Source organism: Salvelinus fontinalis, chromosome 13 (assembly GCF_029448725.1).
Source record: "Salvelinus fontinalis isolate EN_2023a chromosome 13, ASM2944872v1, whole genome shotgun sequence".
Taxonomy (NCBI): domain Eukaryota; kingdom Metazoa; phylum Chordata; class Actinopteri; order Salmoniformes; family Salmonidae; genus Salvelinus; species Salvelinus fontinalis.
The window spans coordinates 45,451,907-45,468,259 of record NC_074677.1 but is presented as its reverse complement, the minus strand read 5'-3'; the positions used below and the strand labels follow the sequence as shown (position 1 = coordinate 45,468,259).

The 16,353-nt window shown below is 42.9% G+C and overlaps 1 protein-coding gene across 3 annotated transcripts in view; it reads right to left on the bottom strand.

Annotated features, from left to right (window-relative positions):
- cfap54 (cilia and flagella associated protein 54) overlaps nucleotides 1-16,353 on the bottom strand; it is a 139,510-nt gene that overhangs the window by 119,126 nt on the left and 4,031 nt on the right. For all 3 annotated transcript variants that reach the window (XR_008761814.1, XM_055943019.1, XM_055943020.1), the window contains exons 7-14: nucleotides 15,347-15,448; nucleotides 11,946-12,138; nucleotides 10,340-10,438; nucleotides 5,826-5,941; nucleotides 5,437-5,554; nucleotides 5,239-5,327; nucleotides 5,005-5,142; nucleotides 1,376-1,526 (exon numbers count right to left, since the gene is read on the bottom strand). Coding sequence is in view for 2 of the 3 variants with exons in the window: in XM_055943019.1 (XP_055798994.1) it covers nucleotides 1,376-1,526; nucleotides 5,005-5,142; nucleotides 5,239-5,327; nucleotides 5,437-5,554; nucleotides 5,826-5,941; nucleotides 10,340-10,438; nucleotides 11,946-12,138; nucleotides 15,347-15,448 (1,006 nt within the window). In the remaining variant the exon portion in view is untranslated. The remainder of the gene's footprint in view (nucleotides 1-1,375; nucleotides 1,527-5,004; nucleotides 5,143-5,238; nucleotides 5,328-5,436; nucleotides 5,555-5,825; nucleotides 5,942-10,339; nucleotides 10,439-11,945; nucleotides 12,139-15,346; nucleotides 15,449-16,353) is intronic.

Genomic DNA, 16,353 nt, shown 5'->3' with positions numbered 1-16,353 from the left:
CTGCCTAGCAACAAAGATGTAGTTTTTATAGAAAAGAAGGAGGGTACAAATATATGTACTCATGCAAACATGTCTTTGTCTTTGCAGCTGTTTGACCCATTGGGTGAATAAACTTAGTTTAAACTTTCCCTAGTCGTCCGTTAGTTTTTTGCTTTGTTTATTTAGAACCTAAAAGGTCCAAGTCCGGGCTCTGACTTGACCACTCAAGGACATTCAGAGACTTGCCCCGAAGCCACTCCTGCGTTGTCTTGGATGTGCTTAGAGTCGTTGACCTGTTGGGGACTTGTTGGGGTCGTTTGCCCCAGCCTGAGGTCCTGAGCACTCTGGAGCAGGTTTTCATCAAGGATCTCTCTGTACTTTGCTCCGTTCATCTTTGCCTCGATCCTGACTCGTCTCCCAGTCCCTACCGCTGAAAAACATCCCCACAGCATGATGCTGCCACCACCGTGCTTCACCGTAGGGATGGTGCCAGGTGTCCTCCAGACGTGACTCTTGGCACGTCTGGTTTCATCAGACCAGAGAATCTTGTTTCTCAAGATTCAATCTTAGTTCAATCTTGGTTTCATCAGACAAGAGAATCTTGTTTCTCATGGGCAGAGAGTTCTTTAGGGGCCTTTTGGCAAACTCCAAACGGGGTCATGTGCCCTTTACTGAGGAGTGGCTTCCGTCTGGCCACTCTACCATAAAGGCTTGATTGGTGGAGTGCTGCAGAGATGGTTGTTCTTCTGGAAGGTTCTCCCATCTCCACAGAGGAACTCTGGAGCTCTATCAGAGTGACCATCTGGTTCTTGGTCACCTCCCTGACCAAGGCCCTTCTCCCCCGATTGCTCAGTTTGGCCAGGAGGCCAGCTCTAGGAAGAGTCTTGGTGGTTCCAAACTTCTTCCATTTAAGAATGATGGAGGCCACTGTGTTCTTGGGGATCTTCAATGATGCAGAATGTTTTTGGTACCCTTCCGCAGATCTGTGCCTCGACACAATCCTGTTTCAGAGCTCTACGGACAATTCCTTCGACCTTATATAGACAGGTGTGTGCCTTCCGAATAATTTCCAATCAATTGAATTTACCACAGGTGGATTACAATCAAGTTGTAGAAACATCTCAATGAAGATCAATGGACTCAAAGGAAAGGGTCTGAATACTTATGTAAATAAGGTATTTCTGTTTTTATTTTTTTATAAATTTGCTGAAATTGATAACCTGTTTTCGCTTTGTCATTATGAGGTATTGTGTGTTGATTGCTGAGGATGTTTTTTTATTTAATCAATTTTAGAATAAGGCTGTAACAAAACAAAATGTGGAAAAAGTCAAGGTTTCTGAAATAGGGTATCAGTGTGAGCCTCAGTGTGGTACTGGTGGTAGTAACAGTTAACTACCTGTCTTCCTGCCTGAATGGACAGTGGAGTCAGCAGTGCTCTCCAGCACCATGGCCAGCCTGATGGTCATCTCAGCTAACACCATGGGATCTGAGTCAGCCAGCTCACACACATGAGCCACCTCACTGAGCACAGACAGGGTCCACACCCACTACACAGAGAGAGAGAGAGAGAGAGAGAGAGAGAGAGAGAGAGAGAGAGAGAGAGAGAGAGAGAGAGAGAGAGAGAGAGGAAGAGAGAGAGAGAGAGAGAGAGAGAGAGAGAGAGAGAGGAGAGAGAGAGAGAGAGGAGAGAGAGAGAGAGAGAGAGAGAGAGAGAGAGAGAGAGAGAGGAGAGAGAGAGAGAGAGAGAGAGAGAGAGGAGAGAGAGAAGAGAGAGAGAGAGAGAGAGAGAGGAGAATGAGGAGAGAGAGAGAGAGAGAGAGATGAGAGAGAGGAGAGAGAGAGAGAGAGAGAGAGAGAGAGAGAGAGAGAGAGGAGAGAGAGAGAGAGAGAGAGTATAACAGATGAAATAAGTAGCTATCATGTACAGTACATATTTGCAGAGATTGGTTTGTGTAGAGCAGTGGTTCCCAAACTTTTTTATAGTCCCATACCCCTTCAAACATTCAAACTCCAGAGGCGTACCCCCTCTAGCACCAGGGACAGCGCACTCTCAAATGTTGTTTTTTGCCATTATTGTAAGGCTGCCACACACACACTATATGATACATTTGTTAAACTTTAGAATGAGTATGGGTTTGTCACAACCCGGCTCCTGGGAAGTGAAAAATTGCTCTTATAGGACCAGGGCACAAATAATAATATAATAATAATCAATCATTTTGCTCTTTATTTAGCCATCTTACATATAAAACTATATTTGTTCATCGAAAATTGTGAATAACTCACCACAGGTTAATGAGAAGGGTATGCTTGAAAGGATGCACATAACTCTGCAATGTTGGGTTGTATTGGAGCGAGTTTCAGTCTTAAATAATTTTTCACACACAGTCTGTGCCTGTATTTAGTTTTCATGCTAGTGAGGGCCGAGAATCCACTCTCACATAGGTACGTGGTTGCAAAGGGCATCATTATCTTAACAGCGCGATTTGCCAAGGCAGGATACTCTGAGCACAGCCAAATCCAGAAATATGGCAGTGGCTTCTGATTAAATACAATTTTCACAGAGCCGCTTGTTGCAATTTCGATGAGGCTCTCTTGTTCAGACATCGGTAAGTGGACTGGTGGCAGGACATGAAAGGGATAACGAATCCAGTTGTTTGTGTCATCCATTTCGGGAAAGTACCTGCGTAATTCCGCACCCAACTCACTCAGGTGCTTCACTATATCACATTTGACAATGTCCGTAAGCTTGAGTTCATTTGCACACAAAAAATCATAATGACGGAAAGACCTGTGTGTTATCCTTGTTAATGTAGACAGAGAAGAGCTCCAACTTCTTAATAATTTTGTCCCGCACATTGAATATAGTTGCAGAGAGTCCCTGTAATCCTAGATTCAGATCATTCAGGTGAGAAAAAACATCACCCAGATAGACCAGTCGTGTGAGAAACTCGTCATCATGCAATCGGTCAGACAAGTGAAAACGATGGTCAGTATAGAAAACTTTAAGCTTAAAAAAAACGTGTCAATACTTTGCCCCTTGATAACCAGCGCACTTCAGTATGTTGTAAAAGCGTTACATGGTCGCTGCCCATATCATTGCATAGTGCAGAAAATACACGAGAGTTCAGGGGCCTTGTTTAAACAAAGTTAACCATTTTCACTGTAGTGTCCAAAACATATTTCAAGCTGTCAGGCAATCCCTTGGCAGCAAGAGCCTCTCGGTGGATGCTGCATTGTACCCAAGTAGCATCGGGAGCAACTGCTTGCACGCGCATTACCACTCCACTATGTCTCCCTGTCATGGCTTTTGCTCCATCAGTACAGATACCAACACATCTTGACCACTAAAGTCCATTTGATGTCACAAAGCTGTTCAGTACTTAAAAAATATCCTCTCCTGTTGTCCTGGTTTCCAGTGGTTTGCAGAAGATGTCTTCCTTAATTGACCCGCCATAAACATAACGGAAGTATACCAGGAGCTGGGCCAGGTCCGCCACGTCTGTTGATTCATTCAGCTGTAACACATAGAATTCACTGGCTTGTATGCGAAGCAATAATTGTTTCAAAACATCTCCTGCCATGTCACTGATGCGTCGTGAAACAGTGTTGTTTGATGAAGACATTGTCTGTATAGTTTTTTGGGCCTTTTCTCCCAGCATTGTCCCAGCCATATCCGCGGCAGCAGGAAGAATGAAGTCCTCCACAATAGTATGGGGCTTGCCTGTCCTAGCCACTCGGTAGCTCACCATATAAGACACTTCTAGCCCCTTCTTATTAATGGTATCTGTCGCTTTTATACATGTCTTACTACTCTAAAGTCGTCTTAATTCTCGCTCAAAAAACACCTGTGGCTTATTTTTCAAATTGGCATGTTTTGTTTCTAAATGTCTGCGCACGAGTGACAGTTTCATCGAGTTGTGAGATAGTACTTTAAAACACACTGTGGCTGAGGAAAGGCACTACTCCAAATATAAGTGAACCCCAAATCAATGTAGTCCTCATCATATTTGCGCCTCTTCGATGGTCCTACGTCCCTGTCTGTTGTTCGATGCTTTCCCGGGTAAGGGGGCAGTAACTCTTCGGCTGCATCAGATTCACAACTGTCAGTGTCCATGCTAGCTGAGCTAACAACAAATGTAAAATTACTGATGCTAGCATTGGATGTGCTCGTGGAAGCAGAACAACTTGTGTCGTCAACAGGTGCAAGTGTAGTACTGCTGGTAGTATCAGTACTACTAGAGCTGGTATGTGTCTCTATGGACGCAGGCCTTACTTTTTTTAAACAATTTATACATTTTAGAGCAAACAGAATGAGCAGCAGCTACATTTGGCTACATACGGACTGTTAGTGGAATTCCCGCAAGAGAGTAACGGTTAATGTGATTGGATGTTAATTATTTGACTAGGCTACCTGTATTTGACATTGTGCTGTTATTTCGCTCAACACTAGATGGTTTAATTTTACTTTTGGCAGAGAAACGAGGCTACTCATGTCACGCCCTGACCATAGAGAGCCCTTGTTTCTCTATGGTGTAGTAGGTCAGGGCGTGACGAGGGGGTGTTCTAGTTTAACATTTCTATGTTGGTGTTTTGGTTTGGTTCCCAATTAGAGGCAGCTGGTAATCGTTGCCTCTAATTGGGGATCATATTCAGGTAGCATTTTTTCCACCTGTTTGTGGGATATTACTTTGTGTTTGTGCATGTGTACCACGTAGTCACGTTCCGTTGTTCGTTTATTTGATTTCTTCTTTTTGGCTAAAGTTTCACATTGGAATAAATATGTGGAACTCAATATCCGCTGCGCCTTGGTCCCGTTCTTACGACAACTGTGACAACTCAGGTGAGAAAAAAAACTCCCCCAAATGTATATCCCTGTTGGAAAATATAAATGTATTGTTTGAAAATGTTTATTTTAATATATATATTTTTTTAATGTGAATCACTTTTTAATTTGGCGTACCCCAGACGGGTATGTACAAGCAATGCCAAGTTTGGTTAATACCTGGTGTAGAGCTACTGTACCTTGTCCAGGTTCTCCATCTTGCCCAGGAAGTGTATAGGGTCCCAGTGTCGAACCTGGGCTCTCTGGAAAATGATCTTACATTTAGACCAGAGGTACAGCACTATGTCCATCACCAGGTCTCTGTCAGGTTGCACATCCTGTACAACGATGAAGGATACACACAGGTATTCAGTAAGCAGTCACTGATTCAATATGGGAAAGATACTATAGGATTCTACAAAGCACTGTCTAACCTGAGCTGAACCACAGACACAGCTGTATAAGGCCTGCACCAGACCAACAAACTCCTCACTCATAACCACTCCCAGATGCCTGTCCTTTTCTGTGGAGACACCACAACAACATCTTAAATCACTGTCCAGCACTCTTTTGTTATATGCCATTTCAATAGTTCTACAGCTAGTTGACAGAAATATCGACAGCTACAGTACCAGACACAGTGTCGTCCTTGGTGTTGAGTCTGATCTTCTGTGTAGACATGAGGCGCTCCATGGAGTCCAGCAACCTCAGCTCCAGCTCTGACTTCCTGAAAGACCTCCCCTCCATTCTCTGTCCGCACACGCATAAGTCGTACATTATAACTGTGTATTATAACTGGAATCTAGCCATTCTCACTGCACAAGCATTACAGTAGTTACTACAGTAGGACCATATTTATCTGGACACAATGATTCTTCTGACCCAAATGTTTTAACCCAGTATATGCTGATCTCATAGATCTAGATCCAGAACACGTATGGCTTAGTCAGTCAACTGTGTATGTAACTGATACGACATAATTGTATGAAACCAGTCCCAGTAGAGGTGTGTTGTGACTTACAGGCAGTATGGTGTGCTGCAGTGTGTCAGAGAGGATACAGAACATGTCCCACTGCTCATATCGAAACAGCAGCTTGACAAACTTCACCGCTGCATCCAAAGACACCTTGTTCTCCCCTGGGGGTACAAAGCAAAGCAGGATAGTCCTCTCAACAACATCGTCACTTTCTTCCAGGAAGTTCTGGTATCCATACAGTCAGTAAAAAACATCTATCCAGTATTAAATCATTTGTTCATATGTATTCAAATCAACCCACTAATACCATCACCAAATGTCATTATTGACAACATTCACATATTTTAGATATCTTGCTAGAAGCCACATTTAGGTGGAAATTGCCTTCAATTCCTAGTAGTTTTTAAGTGTACCGCATTGTGACGGCTATAGAAGCGTGGCTACCCCCTCTCCCTCTACTGGGAACAAACACACACAGCTCAACACGGTCTAGCAGTTGCAGAGCAATAGTATAGGAGGCTGCTGCAAGCTTAATTTAGTTGCTAGAGCACAATAGTTTATCAGGTAACAGAAAAACTAACGCATGTCAATTGCTGTAGCTGATCTTCACCCAATGATAGTTTTCATGCCACTATTTAGCTAAATAATCTGCAACTCTATAGCACTGGCGATGTCATTCCCTATCCTAATTCAGGCTTCAAAACAAGCAGTGTTTTGCTAAGAAAACTGTCTTGTGTAAAATATACTTTGTGTGCTTGCTCGGCTGGCTGAAATACTTTTTATTGATGGTCCCTAACAAAGTTAACATAGGATAGGCCTATATTTTTGATGACCACAACCACATATCAAGTTTGTGGATTCGGCTATTTCAGCCATACCCGTTGCTGACAAATTCGAGCACACCGCCATGCAATCTCCATAGACAAACATTGGCAGTAGAATGGCCTGTACTGAAGAGCTCAGTGACTTTCAACGTGGCACTGCATAGGATGCCACCTTTCCAACAAGTCAGTTCGTCAAACTTCTGCCCTGCTAGAGCTGCACCGGTCAACTGAAAGTGTGGTTATTGTGAAGTGGAAACGTCTAGGAGCAACAATGGCTCAGCCGCAAAGTAGTAGGCCACACAAGCTCGCAGAACGGGACCGCAGAGTGCTGAAACACGTAAAAATAGTCTGTCCTCGGTTGCAACACTCACTACTGAGTTCAAAACTGTCTCTGGAAGCAACGTCAGCACAATAACTGTTCATCAGGAGCTTCATGAAGTGGGTTTCCATGGCCGAGCAGCCACACACAAGCCTAAGATCACCATGCGCAATGCCAAGTGTTGGCTGGAGTGGTGTAAACTCGCCGCCATTGGACTCTGGAGCAGTGGAAATGCGTTCTCTGGAGTGATGAATCACACTTCACCATTTGGCAGCCCGACGAACAAATCTGGGTTTGGCGGATGCCAGGAGAATGCTACCTGCCCAAATGCATAGTGCCAACTGTAAAGTTTTGTGGAGGAGGAATAATGGTCTGGGGCTGTTTTTCATGGTTCAGGCTAGGCCCCTTAGTTCCAGTGAAGATAAATCTTAACGCTACAGCATACAATTACATTCTAGACAATTCTGTGCTTACAACCTTGTGGCACCAGTTTAGGGAAGGCCCTTCCTGTTTCAGCATGACAATGCCCCCGTGCACAAAGCAAGGTCCATACAGAAATGGTTTGTTGAGAATGGTGTGGAAGAACTTAACTGGCTGGCACAGTTAAGTCCTGACCTCAACCCCATCGAACATCTTTGGGATGAATTGGAAGGCCGGCAGGATTTGAACGCTGGTGTAAGGGTGGAAGCCATTGTAATTACCATTAAGCCATGGAGCCTTGAGTGTGGCAGTCTAAAAAGGTGAATTTAGACAGCACCGGGTGAAATGGTGTTTTTACATTGTCCCACAGTGAAAACATAGTTTTTTTTCTTGCTAGTAATCTAGCTATATTTCTAGATTTGATTGAAAGATCGAAGCTAGTTAGCTTGTGTAAAAAGACCTATAGACATAAGAAAGTAGTTGTGTGGTCAGTAGCCCAGTTGTGGTCAGTGGTTGTGGTCAGTAGTTGTGTGGTTCAGTAGTATTATGGGCAGTAGTTGTATGGTCAGTAGTTGTTGTGTGATTGTGGTCAGAAGATATTGTGGTGAGTAGTTGTGGTCAGTTCTTGTGGTTAGTAGATTTTGTGGTTAGTAGTTTTGTGGCGAGTAGTTGTAGTCAGCAGTTATTGTGGTCAGCAGTTGTGGTTAGAAGTTGTCAGTAGTTGTTGTGGTCAGTAGTTATGGTCGGTAGTTGTGGTCATAAGTTGTTGTGGTCAGTAGTTTGTTTTGCAGGTTCTTTGGGACTTACAGTATGGTTGTGGTGAGTGGTTGTGGTCAGTAGTTGTATGGTTGTTTTGCAGGTTCTTTGGGACTTACAGTATGGATGTGGTGAGTAGTTGTGGTCCGTAGTTGTGGTCCGTAGTTGTGGTCCGTAGTTGTGTGATCAGTAGTGGTGCGGTTGTGGCCAGTAGTTGTGGTCAGTAGTTGTGTGGTTGTGGTCATTGGTTATGGTCAGTAGTTGTGTGGTGTGGTCATTGGTTATGGTCAGTAGTTGTGTGGCTGTGGTCATTGGTCATGGTCAGTAGTTGTGGTCAGTAGTTGTGCGGTTGTGGTGAGTAGTTGTGGTCAGTAGTTGTGTGGTTAAATAGTTGTGTTATCAGTAGTGGTGCGGTTGTGGTCAGTAGCTGGGGTCAGTAGTTGTGTGGTTGTGGTCATTGGTTATGGTCAGTAGTTGTGTGGTTGTGGTTAAATAGTTGTGTGATCAGTAGTTGTGGTCAGTAGTTGTGTGGTTGTGGTCATTAGTTATGGTCAGTGGTTGTGGTCATTGGTTATGGTCAGTAGTTGTGTGGTTGTGGTCATTGGTTATGGTCAGTAGTTGTGTGGTTGTCGTCAGTAGTTGTGTAGTTGTGGTCAGTATTTGTGGTCAGTAGTTGTGTGGTTAAATAGTTGTGTGATCGGTAGTGGTGTGGTTGTGGTCATTGGTTATGGTCAGTAGTTGTGTGCTTGTGGTCATTGGTTATGGTCAGTAGTTGTGTGCTTGTGGTCATTGGTTATAGTCAGTAGTTGTATGGTTGTGGTCAGTAGTTCTGTGATCAGTAGTTGTATGGTTGTGGTCAGTAGTTCTGTGATCAGTAGTTGTGTGGATGTGGTCAGAAGTTGTGTAGTTGTGGTCAGTAGTTGTGGTAAATTGTGTGGTTGTGGTCAGTAGTTGTGTGGTTGTGGTCAGTAGTTGTATGGTTGTGGTCAGTAGTTGAGGTTAGTAGTTTTGTGGTCAGTGGTTGTGTGATCAGTAGTTGTGTGGATGTGGACAGTAGTTGTGTGTTTGTGGTCAGTACTTAAGGTCAGTAGTTGTGTGGTTGTGGTCAGTGGTTGTGTAGTTGTGGTCAGTAGTTGTGTGGTCAGTAGATCTGGTCAGTAGTTGTGTGCTTGTGATTAGTCGTAGTTGCATCTTTTGGTCACCGTAGACCTCCATGTTAAAATTAGAATATTCAACTGATTATATTTCAAAATGTATGATGAGTATCAAAAATGTAAATGTAAGCAACTCAAGTTAAACCTCTCTGCACGTTATAAAGTTAAAATGGTATATTTTGCATAAAAGCTGTAGAAGTAGTGGTGGGAATAATAACAATAATAAGCAATTGAAGTATGACAAATAGTAGTGTGTTGTTTCGCAATCACACTAATCACAAGTTCAATTGCTCAACATAGTTCAATCGTTTTTAAATTGGCTGTTTCGGCCTCCCGAGTGGCGCAGTGGTCTAAGGCACTGCATCACAGTGCTAGCTGTGCCACAAGAGATCCTGGTTAGAGTCCAGGCTCTGTCACATCCGACAGAGACTCATGGGGCGACGCACAATTGGCCCAGCATCGTCCAGATTAGGGGAGGGTTTGGCCGGCCGGAAAGTCCTTGTCCCATCGTGCTCTAGCGACTTATGTGGTGGGCCGGGCACACGCATGCTGACACAGTTGCCAGCTGTACAGTGTTTCCTGCGACACATTGGTGCGTCTGGCTTCCGGGTTAAGCGGGCATTGTGTCAAGAAGCAGTGTGGCTTGGCTGGGTCGTGTTTCAGAGGACGCTCGACCTTCGCCTCTCCCGAGTCCGTACAGGAGTTGCAGCAATGGGACAAGACTGTAACTACCAATTGGATATGATTAAATTGGGGAGAAAAAGGCAAAAAAATTATTTTGAAAATAAACTTAAAATATTGTCATGTTTCCTTGTAATACTTGAGAATACCACAGAGTTGGATAATCATTTGGTGAACTTTATCAATGTAATTTGTTTATTGATGAACCAACTTGGGGTTTCGCTACCTGTTCAGACACAAACAAGCTTGATGGGCGATAGCTTGAAGGGGTGGACTGATCATGTTGTTATACACCAACAGACAGTGTAACATTAGGAAAAGTGGCCAATTTTGGTTTTAGGGTAAACTTCACCTTGAGCACCATACTAGCTAATATGGAAAGACAGAGTTCTCCAAAGTTCTCACCAGCAGCCGCCATGTCCGTCAGAGTAAAGTTGGCTGTCACTGCGTTTAAACAGGTGGGGAGACTGTCATCCCTGGCTCGCTCAGTGGACCCTCCAATTCCTAAACATACAATGAAGGGAAACAGCATCAATCTCAATCAGTCTAATCAATGGTAGTCTTGTCCAACAGCCACTGTGAGACTACTGAAGTGTAGTCCAATGAAGCTAGCCTATGAGTGTGTGGGCTAAAGGATCTATCTTGCGAAATAGATTCTAAATCTCAATGATACTAACCGGGATAACGGTTATATACAGTGCATTCGGAAAGTATTCAGACCCCTTAAAAAAAAAAAAATCTTACGTTACAGGCTTATTCCACTCAATCTACACACAATAACCCATAATGACAAAGCAAAAAACAGGTTTTTAGATATGTTTGCAAATGTATTAAAAATGGATGGGGAGCATCGCTGCACAGCTATTTTCAGGTCTTTCCAGAGATGTTTAATCGGGTTAAAGTTCTGGCTGGGCCACTCAAGGACATTGAGAGACTTGTCACGAAGCCACACCTTCGTTGTCATGGCTGTGGAAGGTGAACCTTTGCCCCAGTCTGAGGACCTGAATGCTATGGAGCAGGTTTTCATCAAGGATCTCTATGTACTTCGCTCCGTTCATCCTTTGCCTCAATCCTGGACTAGTCTCCTAGTCCCTGCCGCTGATAAACATCCCAACAGCATGATGCTGCCACCACCATGCTTCACCGTAGGGATGGTGCCAGGTTTCCTCCAGATGTGATGCTTGGTATTCAGGCCAAAGAGTTCAATCTTCGTTTCATTAGGCCAGAGAATCTTGTTTCTCATGGTCTGGGAGTCTTTAGGTGCCTTTTGGCAAACTCCAAGTGGGCTGTCATGTGCCTTTTCTGAGGAGTGGCTACCTTTTGACCACTCTACCATAAAGGCCTGATTGGTGGAGTGCTACAGAGATGGTTGTCTTTCTGGAAGGTTCTCCCAAGCTCTGTCAGAGTGAACATCGGGCTCTTGGTCACCTCCCTGACCAAGGCCCTTTTCCCGCGATTCCTCAGTTTGGTGGTTCCAGACTACTTCCATTTAAGAATGATGGAGGCCACTGTGTTCCTGAGGACCTTCAATGCTGCAAAACATGTTTGGTACCCTTCCCCAGATCTATGCATCAACACAATCCTGCCTCAGAGCTCTATGGACAATTCCTTCGACCTCATGTTTTGGTTTTTGCTCTGACATGCACTGTCAACTGTGGGACCTTATATAGACAGGTGTGTTCCTTTCCAAATCATGTCCAATCAATTGAATTTGTCACAGGGGGACTACAATCAAGTTGTAGAAACATCTCAAGGATGATCAAAGCTCAGGATGTACCTGAGCTTAATTTCAAGTCTCATAGCAAAAGGTCTGAATACTTATGTAAATAAGTTATTTATGTTTTGTTTTTTTATATACATTTACAAAAATGTCAAAAATACTTAGCGCTTTGATTGATGAGGATATTTTTTTTATTTAATCCATTTTGGAATAAGGCTGTAACATAACAAAATGTGGAAAACATCAAGAGGTCTGAATACTTGCCGAATGTAATGTAAGTACAATACTAACCAGACAGTATACTGATGCCTGCAGACATGAGTTCTAGGGAGACCTCCTGTATCTCTGGCTCCTCAGGCATGCCAGTCTGTAGTGGACGGCGGGAGGTGTCCCACAGCGCTTCCACTATCGCCAGGAACTGGGCAGCGTTCCCCTCAAACAGCTCCATCAACAGTCGCTCTGTAGGGGTTCGAGGCCACGGCATCTAGAGGAGCGAGTGAAGGGGGAGAGAGAGAGAAACAGAGAGCGAGAAAGATAAAGCGAGAATGAGATATTAGGACTATAGTTATCAAAATCCAGAAAATAGCTTGAAAATAACTTCTATAACCACCTAAAAGGAAGTGATGCCCACACATTCCACCACAAACACAAACAGACCCCAAAGAGCCCCAGGACAGCAACACAATTAGACCCAACCAAAGCAAAGAGAACTATTTGACACACTGGAAAGAATCAACCAAAAAACGAAGCAAATTGGAATGTTATCTGGCCCTAAGTAGAAATAGTAAATAGCGAAACCTTTAAAAAAACTAACATTTTAGATAAAACTATACAAAATATATTCACTTCACCAAATAATTGATTGAAACACACTGTTTTGCATTGAAGGTCTACAGTAGCCTCAACAGCACTCTGTAGGGTAGAACCATGTGTAGCTAGAGGACAGCTAGCTCCTGTCCTCCTCCGGGTACATTAACTTCAATACTAAGCCTAGGAGGTTCTTTGTTCTCATCCCCTTCCATAGACCTACACAGTAATTATGACAACTTCCGGAGGACGTCCTCCAACCTATCAGAGCTCTTGCAGCATAAACTGACATGTTGTCCACCCAATCAAAAGAACAGAGAATGAATCTAGTACTGAAAGCATACGCTACAGCTAGCTAGCACTGCATAAAATGTGCTGAGTAGTTGACTCAAAGAAAGAGAAAGACAATAGTTTAAAAGTTTTATACAAATTAATTTATTCCAAAATTAGAGAAGCAAGAGTATTTTTTGTAGTACATTTTTTTCACTTTCACTTCCACTTACTTAGCTAGTGTCAAATGCAGCTAGCTAGTTTAGGATACTCAAACACCGGGCTCAAACAGAGAGGGATACTATGTTAGCTAGCTGTCTATGGCTATCCAACACCGGAACTCTTCCAAGTCAAGGTAAGCTTTTGGTTTTATTAATTTATTGCCACCGGGGTCGCCGGTGTAACTGCTAAACTGATTGCTGCTCACTACACTGTACTGCATGATTGTAGCGGGTTTACTAATGTGTTAGTTCTAGTAGCTATGTTGACTATGACGTGACAATGATGTAGGCTGTGTGAAGCGGTTAGCATATGAAGGTTTGGAAAGGTTTTTCGTCTGGTCACGGACAGCTGATGTCTTGTGCACTGATGTCCACAAGCGAAGGGAAATGGTAAAAGGAGGAGAGAGCATAGATATATGCAAGAAGGAATTATATGTGAACCGTTTCAAGAAGCTAGGCATATGTCGTACATCTGTACTTCACAGGAAAGTGATTTGAATGAGAGAAAAAAAATCTTCATCAAAATGCCATTTTTGGCAGAAATGCCTTCTGGAAGATGTGAACTTTCATGTGCCTTAATAACAAAATGTTATGCCATCTGTAAATACAAATAAAATTGTTAAATTACGAGCCTAGTTGATTTAGCCACAGAAAAAGACATGAACATTCCTGCTAGGCATGATTAGCTGAGATAATGGATGGGCTGGACATGCTAAGAGATGAGTTCGGATGGGTCTGCCATGTAGCAAGCTTCTGTCTATAGTATGAGCTGCTCAGTATGTGTAGATAATCCTTTCTAACTCTGCTTTTTTGAAAAGATATAACGTTAACCATTAAGAACTGCAAAAGTGTTGCTACTGCTCTCAACAACATTGCTGCCCTGAATTTAGCAGGTTCTATCAACAAAGATCAGTGGGGAAAAGTTGGAGTGGACTACTTTCTGCACACCGTCACTGTGAACTGGAGTGGCTTGACACAACAGGCCAAACAAGCTGTAGCTAGCTACAAACAAAACGGAAAAGACACAGGACGTCTTACTTAGTACAGATCACTGCACCTGTAAATAGCCCATCCAACTACCTCATCCCCATACTGTATTTATTTATCTTGCTCCTTTGCACCCCAGTATCTCTACTTGCACATTCATCTTCTGCACATCAATCACTCCAGTGTTTAATTGGTATATTGTAATTACTTCGCCACCATGGCCTATTTATTGCCTTACCTCCCTTATCTTACCTCATTTGCACACACTGTAAATATACTTTTTTATACTGTATTATTGACTGTATGTTTGTTTAGTCCATGTGTAACTCTGTGTTGTTGTGTGTCGAAATGCTTTGCTTTATTCTTGGACAGGTCGCAGTTGTAAATGAGAACTTGTTCTCAACTAGCCTACCTGGTTAAATAAAAAATAAATAAATAAAATAGTTAAAGTGGTTCCAGTCTGCCGTGAAGCGTCCCATCTATGTAAGAGTCCAGACAAAGAATGCTATCTGGCCCTAAACAGAGTACACAGTGGCAGAATACCTGCCCACCGCGACTGACCCAAACTTAAGGAAAGCTTTGACTATGTACAGACTCAGTGAGCATAGCCTTGCTATTGAGAAAGGCCGCCGAAGGCAGACCTGGCTCTCAAGAGAAGACATGCTATGTGCTCACTGCCCACAAAATGAGGTGGAAACTGAGCTGCACTTCCTAACCTCCTGCCAAATGTATGACCATATTAGATACACATATTTCCCTCAGATTACACAGATCCAAAGAATTTGAAAACAAATCCAATTTTTATCAACTCCCATATCTATTGGGTGAAATACCACAGTGTTCCATCACAGCAGCAAGATTTGTGACCTGTTGCCACAAGAAAAGGGCAACCAGTGAAGAACAAACACCATTGTAAATACAACCCATATTTATGTTTATTTATTTTCCCTGTTGTACTTGAACTATTTGCACATCAGTACAACATTGTGGTCCCGTGTGGCTCAGTTGGAAGAGCATGGCGCTTGCAACGCCAGGGTTGTGGGTTCAATTCCCATGGGGGGACCAGGGTTCAATTCCCACGGGGGGACCAGGATGAATATGTATGAACTTTCCAATTTGTAAGTCGCTCTGGATAAGAGCGTCTGCTAAATGACTTAAATGTAAATGTATATAGACACTAGTTTGTGAGTGTAATGTTTACTGTTCATATATTATTTCACTTTTGTTTATTATCTATTTCACTTGCTTTGGAAATGTAACATATGTTTCACATGCCAATAAAGCCCACTGAAATTGAACTAAGAGAGAGAGAGAGAAATACACGAGTCAGAATTGGAGTACTATGCAGTTTTCATAATACCTGGATAAAGCAGGATTTTGAAGGATTGATACAATAGCCGTACTTACGCTCTGAATCTCCTTGAGGTTACTCTTCTGCTTGTGTCTGAAGAGGCCTTTAGGTTTCCTCCTGGGTTCATACACCGACCGTTTAAACACCATGGTTGCTAGCTGTAGGTGAGTAGAATAAAATACCATTCAAGTGGTTATAGTCCAGTGCATTTGTAAAGTATTCAGACACCTTGACTTATTCTAAAACAGCCTGCGCTTATCTGCGCAGGCTCATATTTCCTCTGTGAGGCAGTCTGCACGGCAGTTTAGAGGGAACATTGCCAAAGTCCGAAACGAACAAAACGGCACAAAATGTCGTCATAATATATGAACAAACTCTTCTAGACCACTTTCGGCTGGGAAGCATGCGGACGCCTTAACACCCAACACAATCTCTCCTTCAGTTCACACGGGTGCAGAGACTACAGATAGGTTCTTATTGCTATGTCAGTACATGCCGATACATACCAGTTTCAGAGTATACAGCGCATTCGGAAAGTATTCAGACCCCTTGACATTTTCCAAATTTTGTTAAGTTACAGCCTTATTCTAAAATTGATTAAAATATTTTTCTCCCTCATCAATCTACACATAATACTCCATAATGACAAATCGAAAACAGGTTTATAGAAATGATTGCAAATGTATTACAAATAAAAAACAGAAATACCTTATTGACATAAGTATTCAGACCCTTTGCTATGAGACTCGAAATTGAGTTCAGGTGCATCCTGTTTCTGTTGATCATCCAAGAGATGTTTCTACAACTTGATTGGACTCCCCTTGTGGTACATTTAATTGATTGGACATGATTTGCAAAGGCACACATCTGTCCATGTCAGAGCAAAAACCAAGACATGAGGTCGAAGGATTTGTCCATAGAGCTCCAAGACAGGATTGTGTCGAGGCATAGATCTAGGGAAGGATACCAAAACACTTCCGCAGCATTGAAGGTCCCCAAGAACACAGTGACCTCCATCATTCTTAAATGGAAGAAGTTTTGAACCACCAAGACTCTTCCTAGA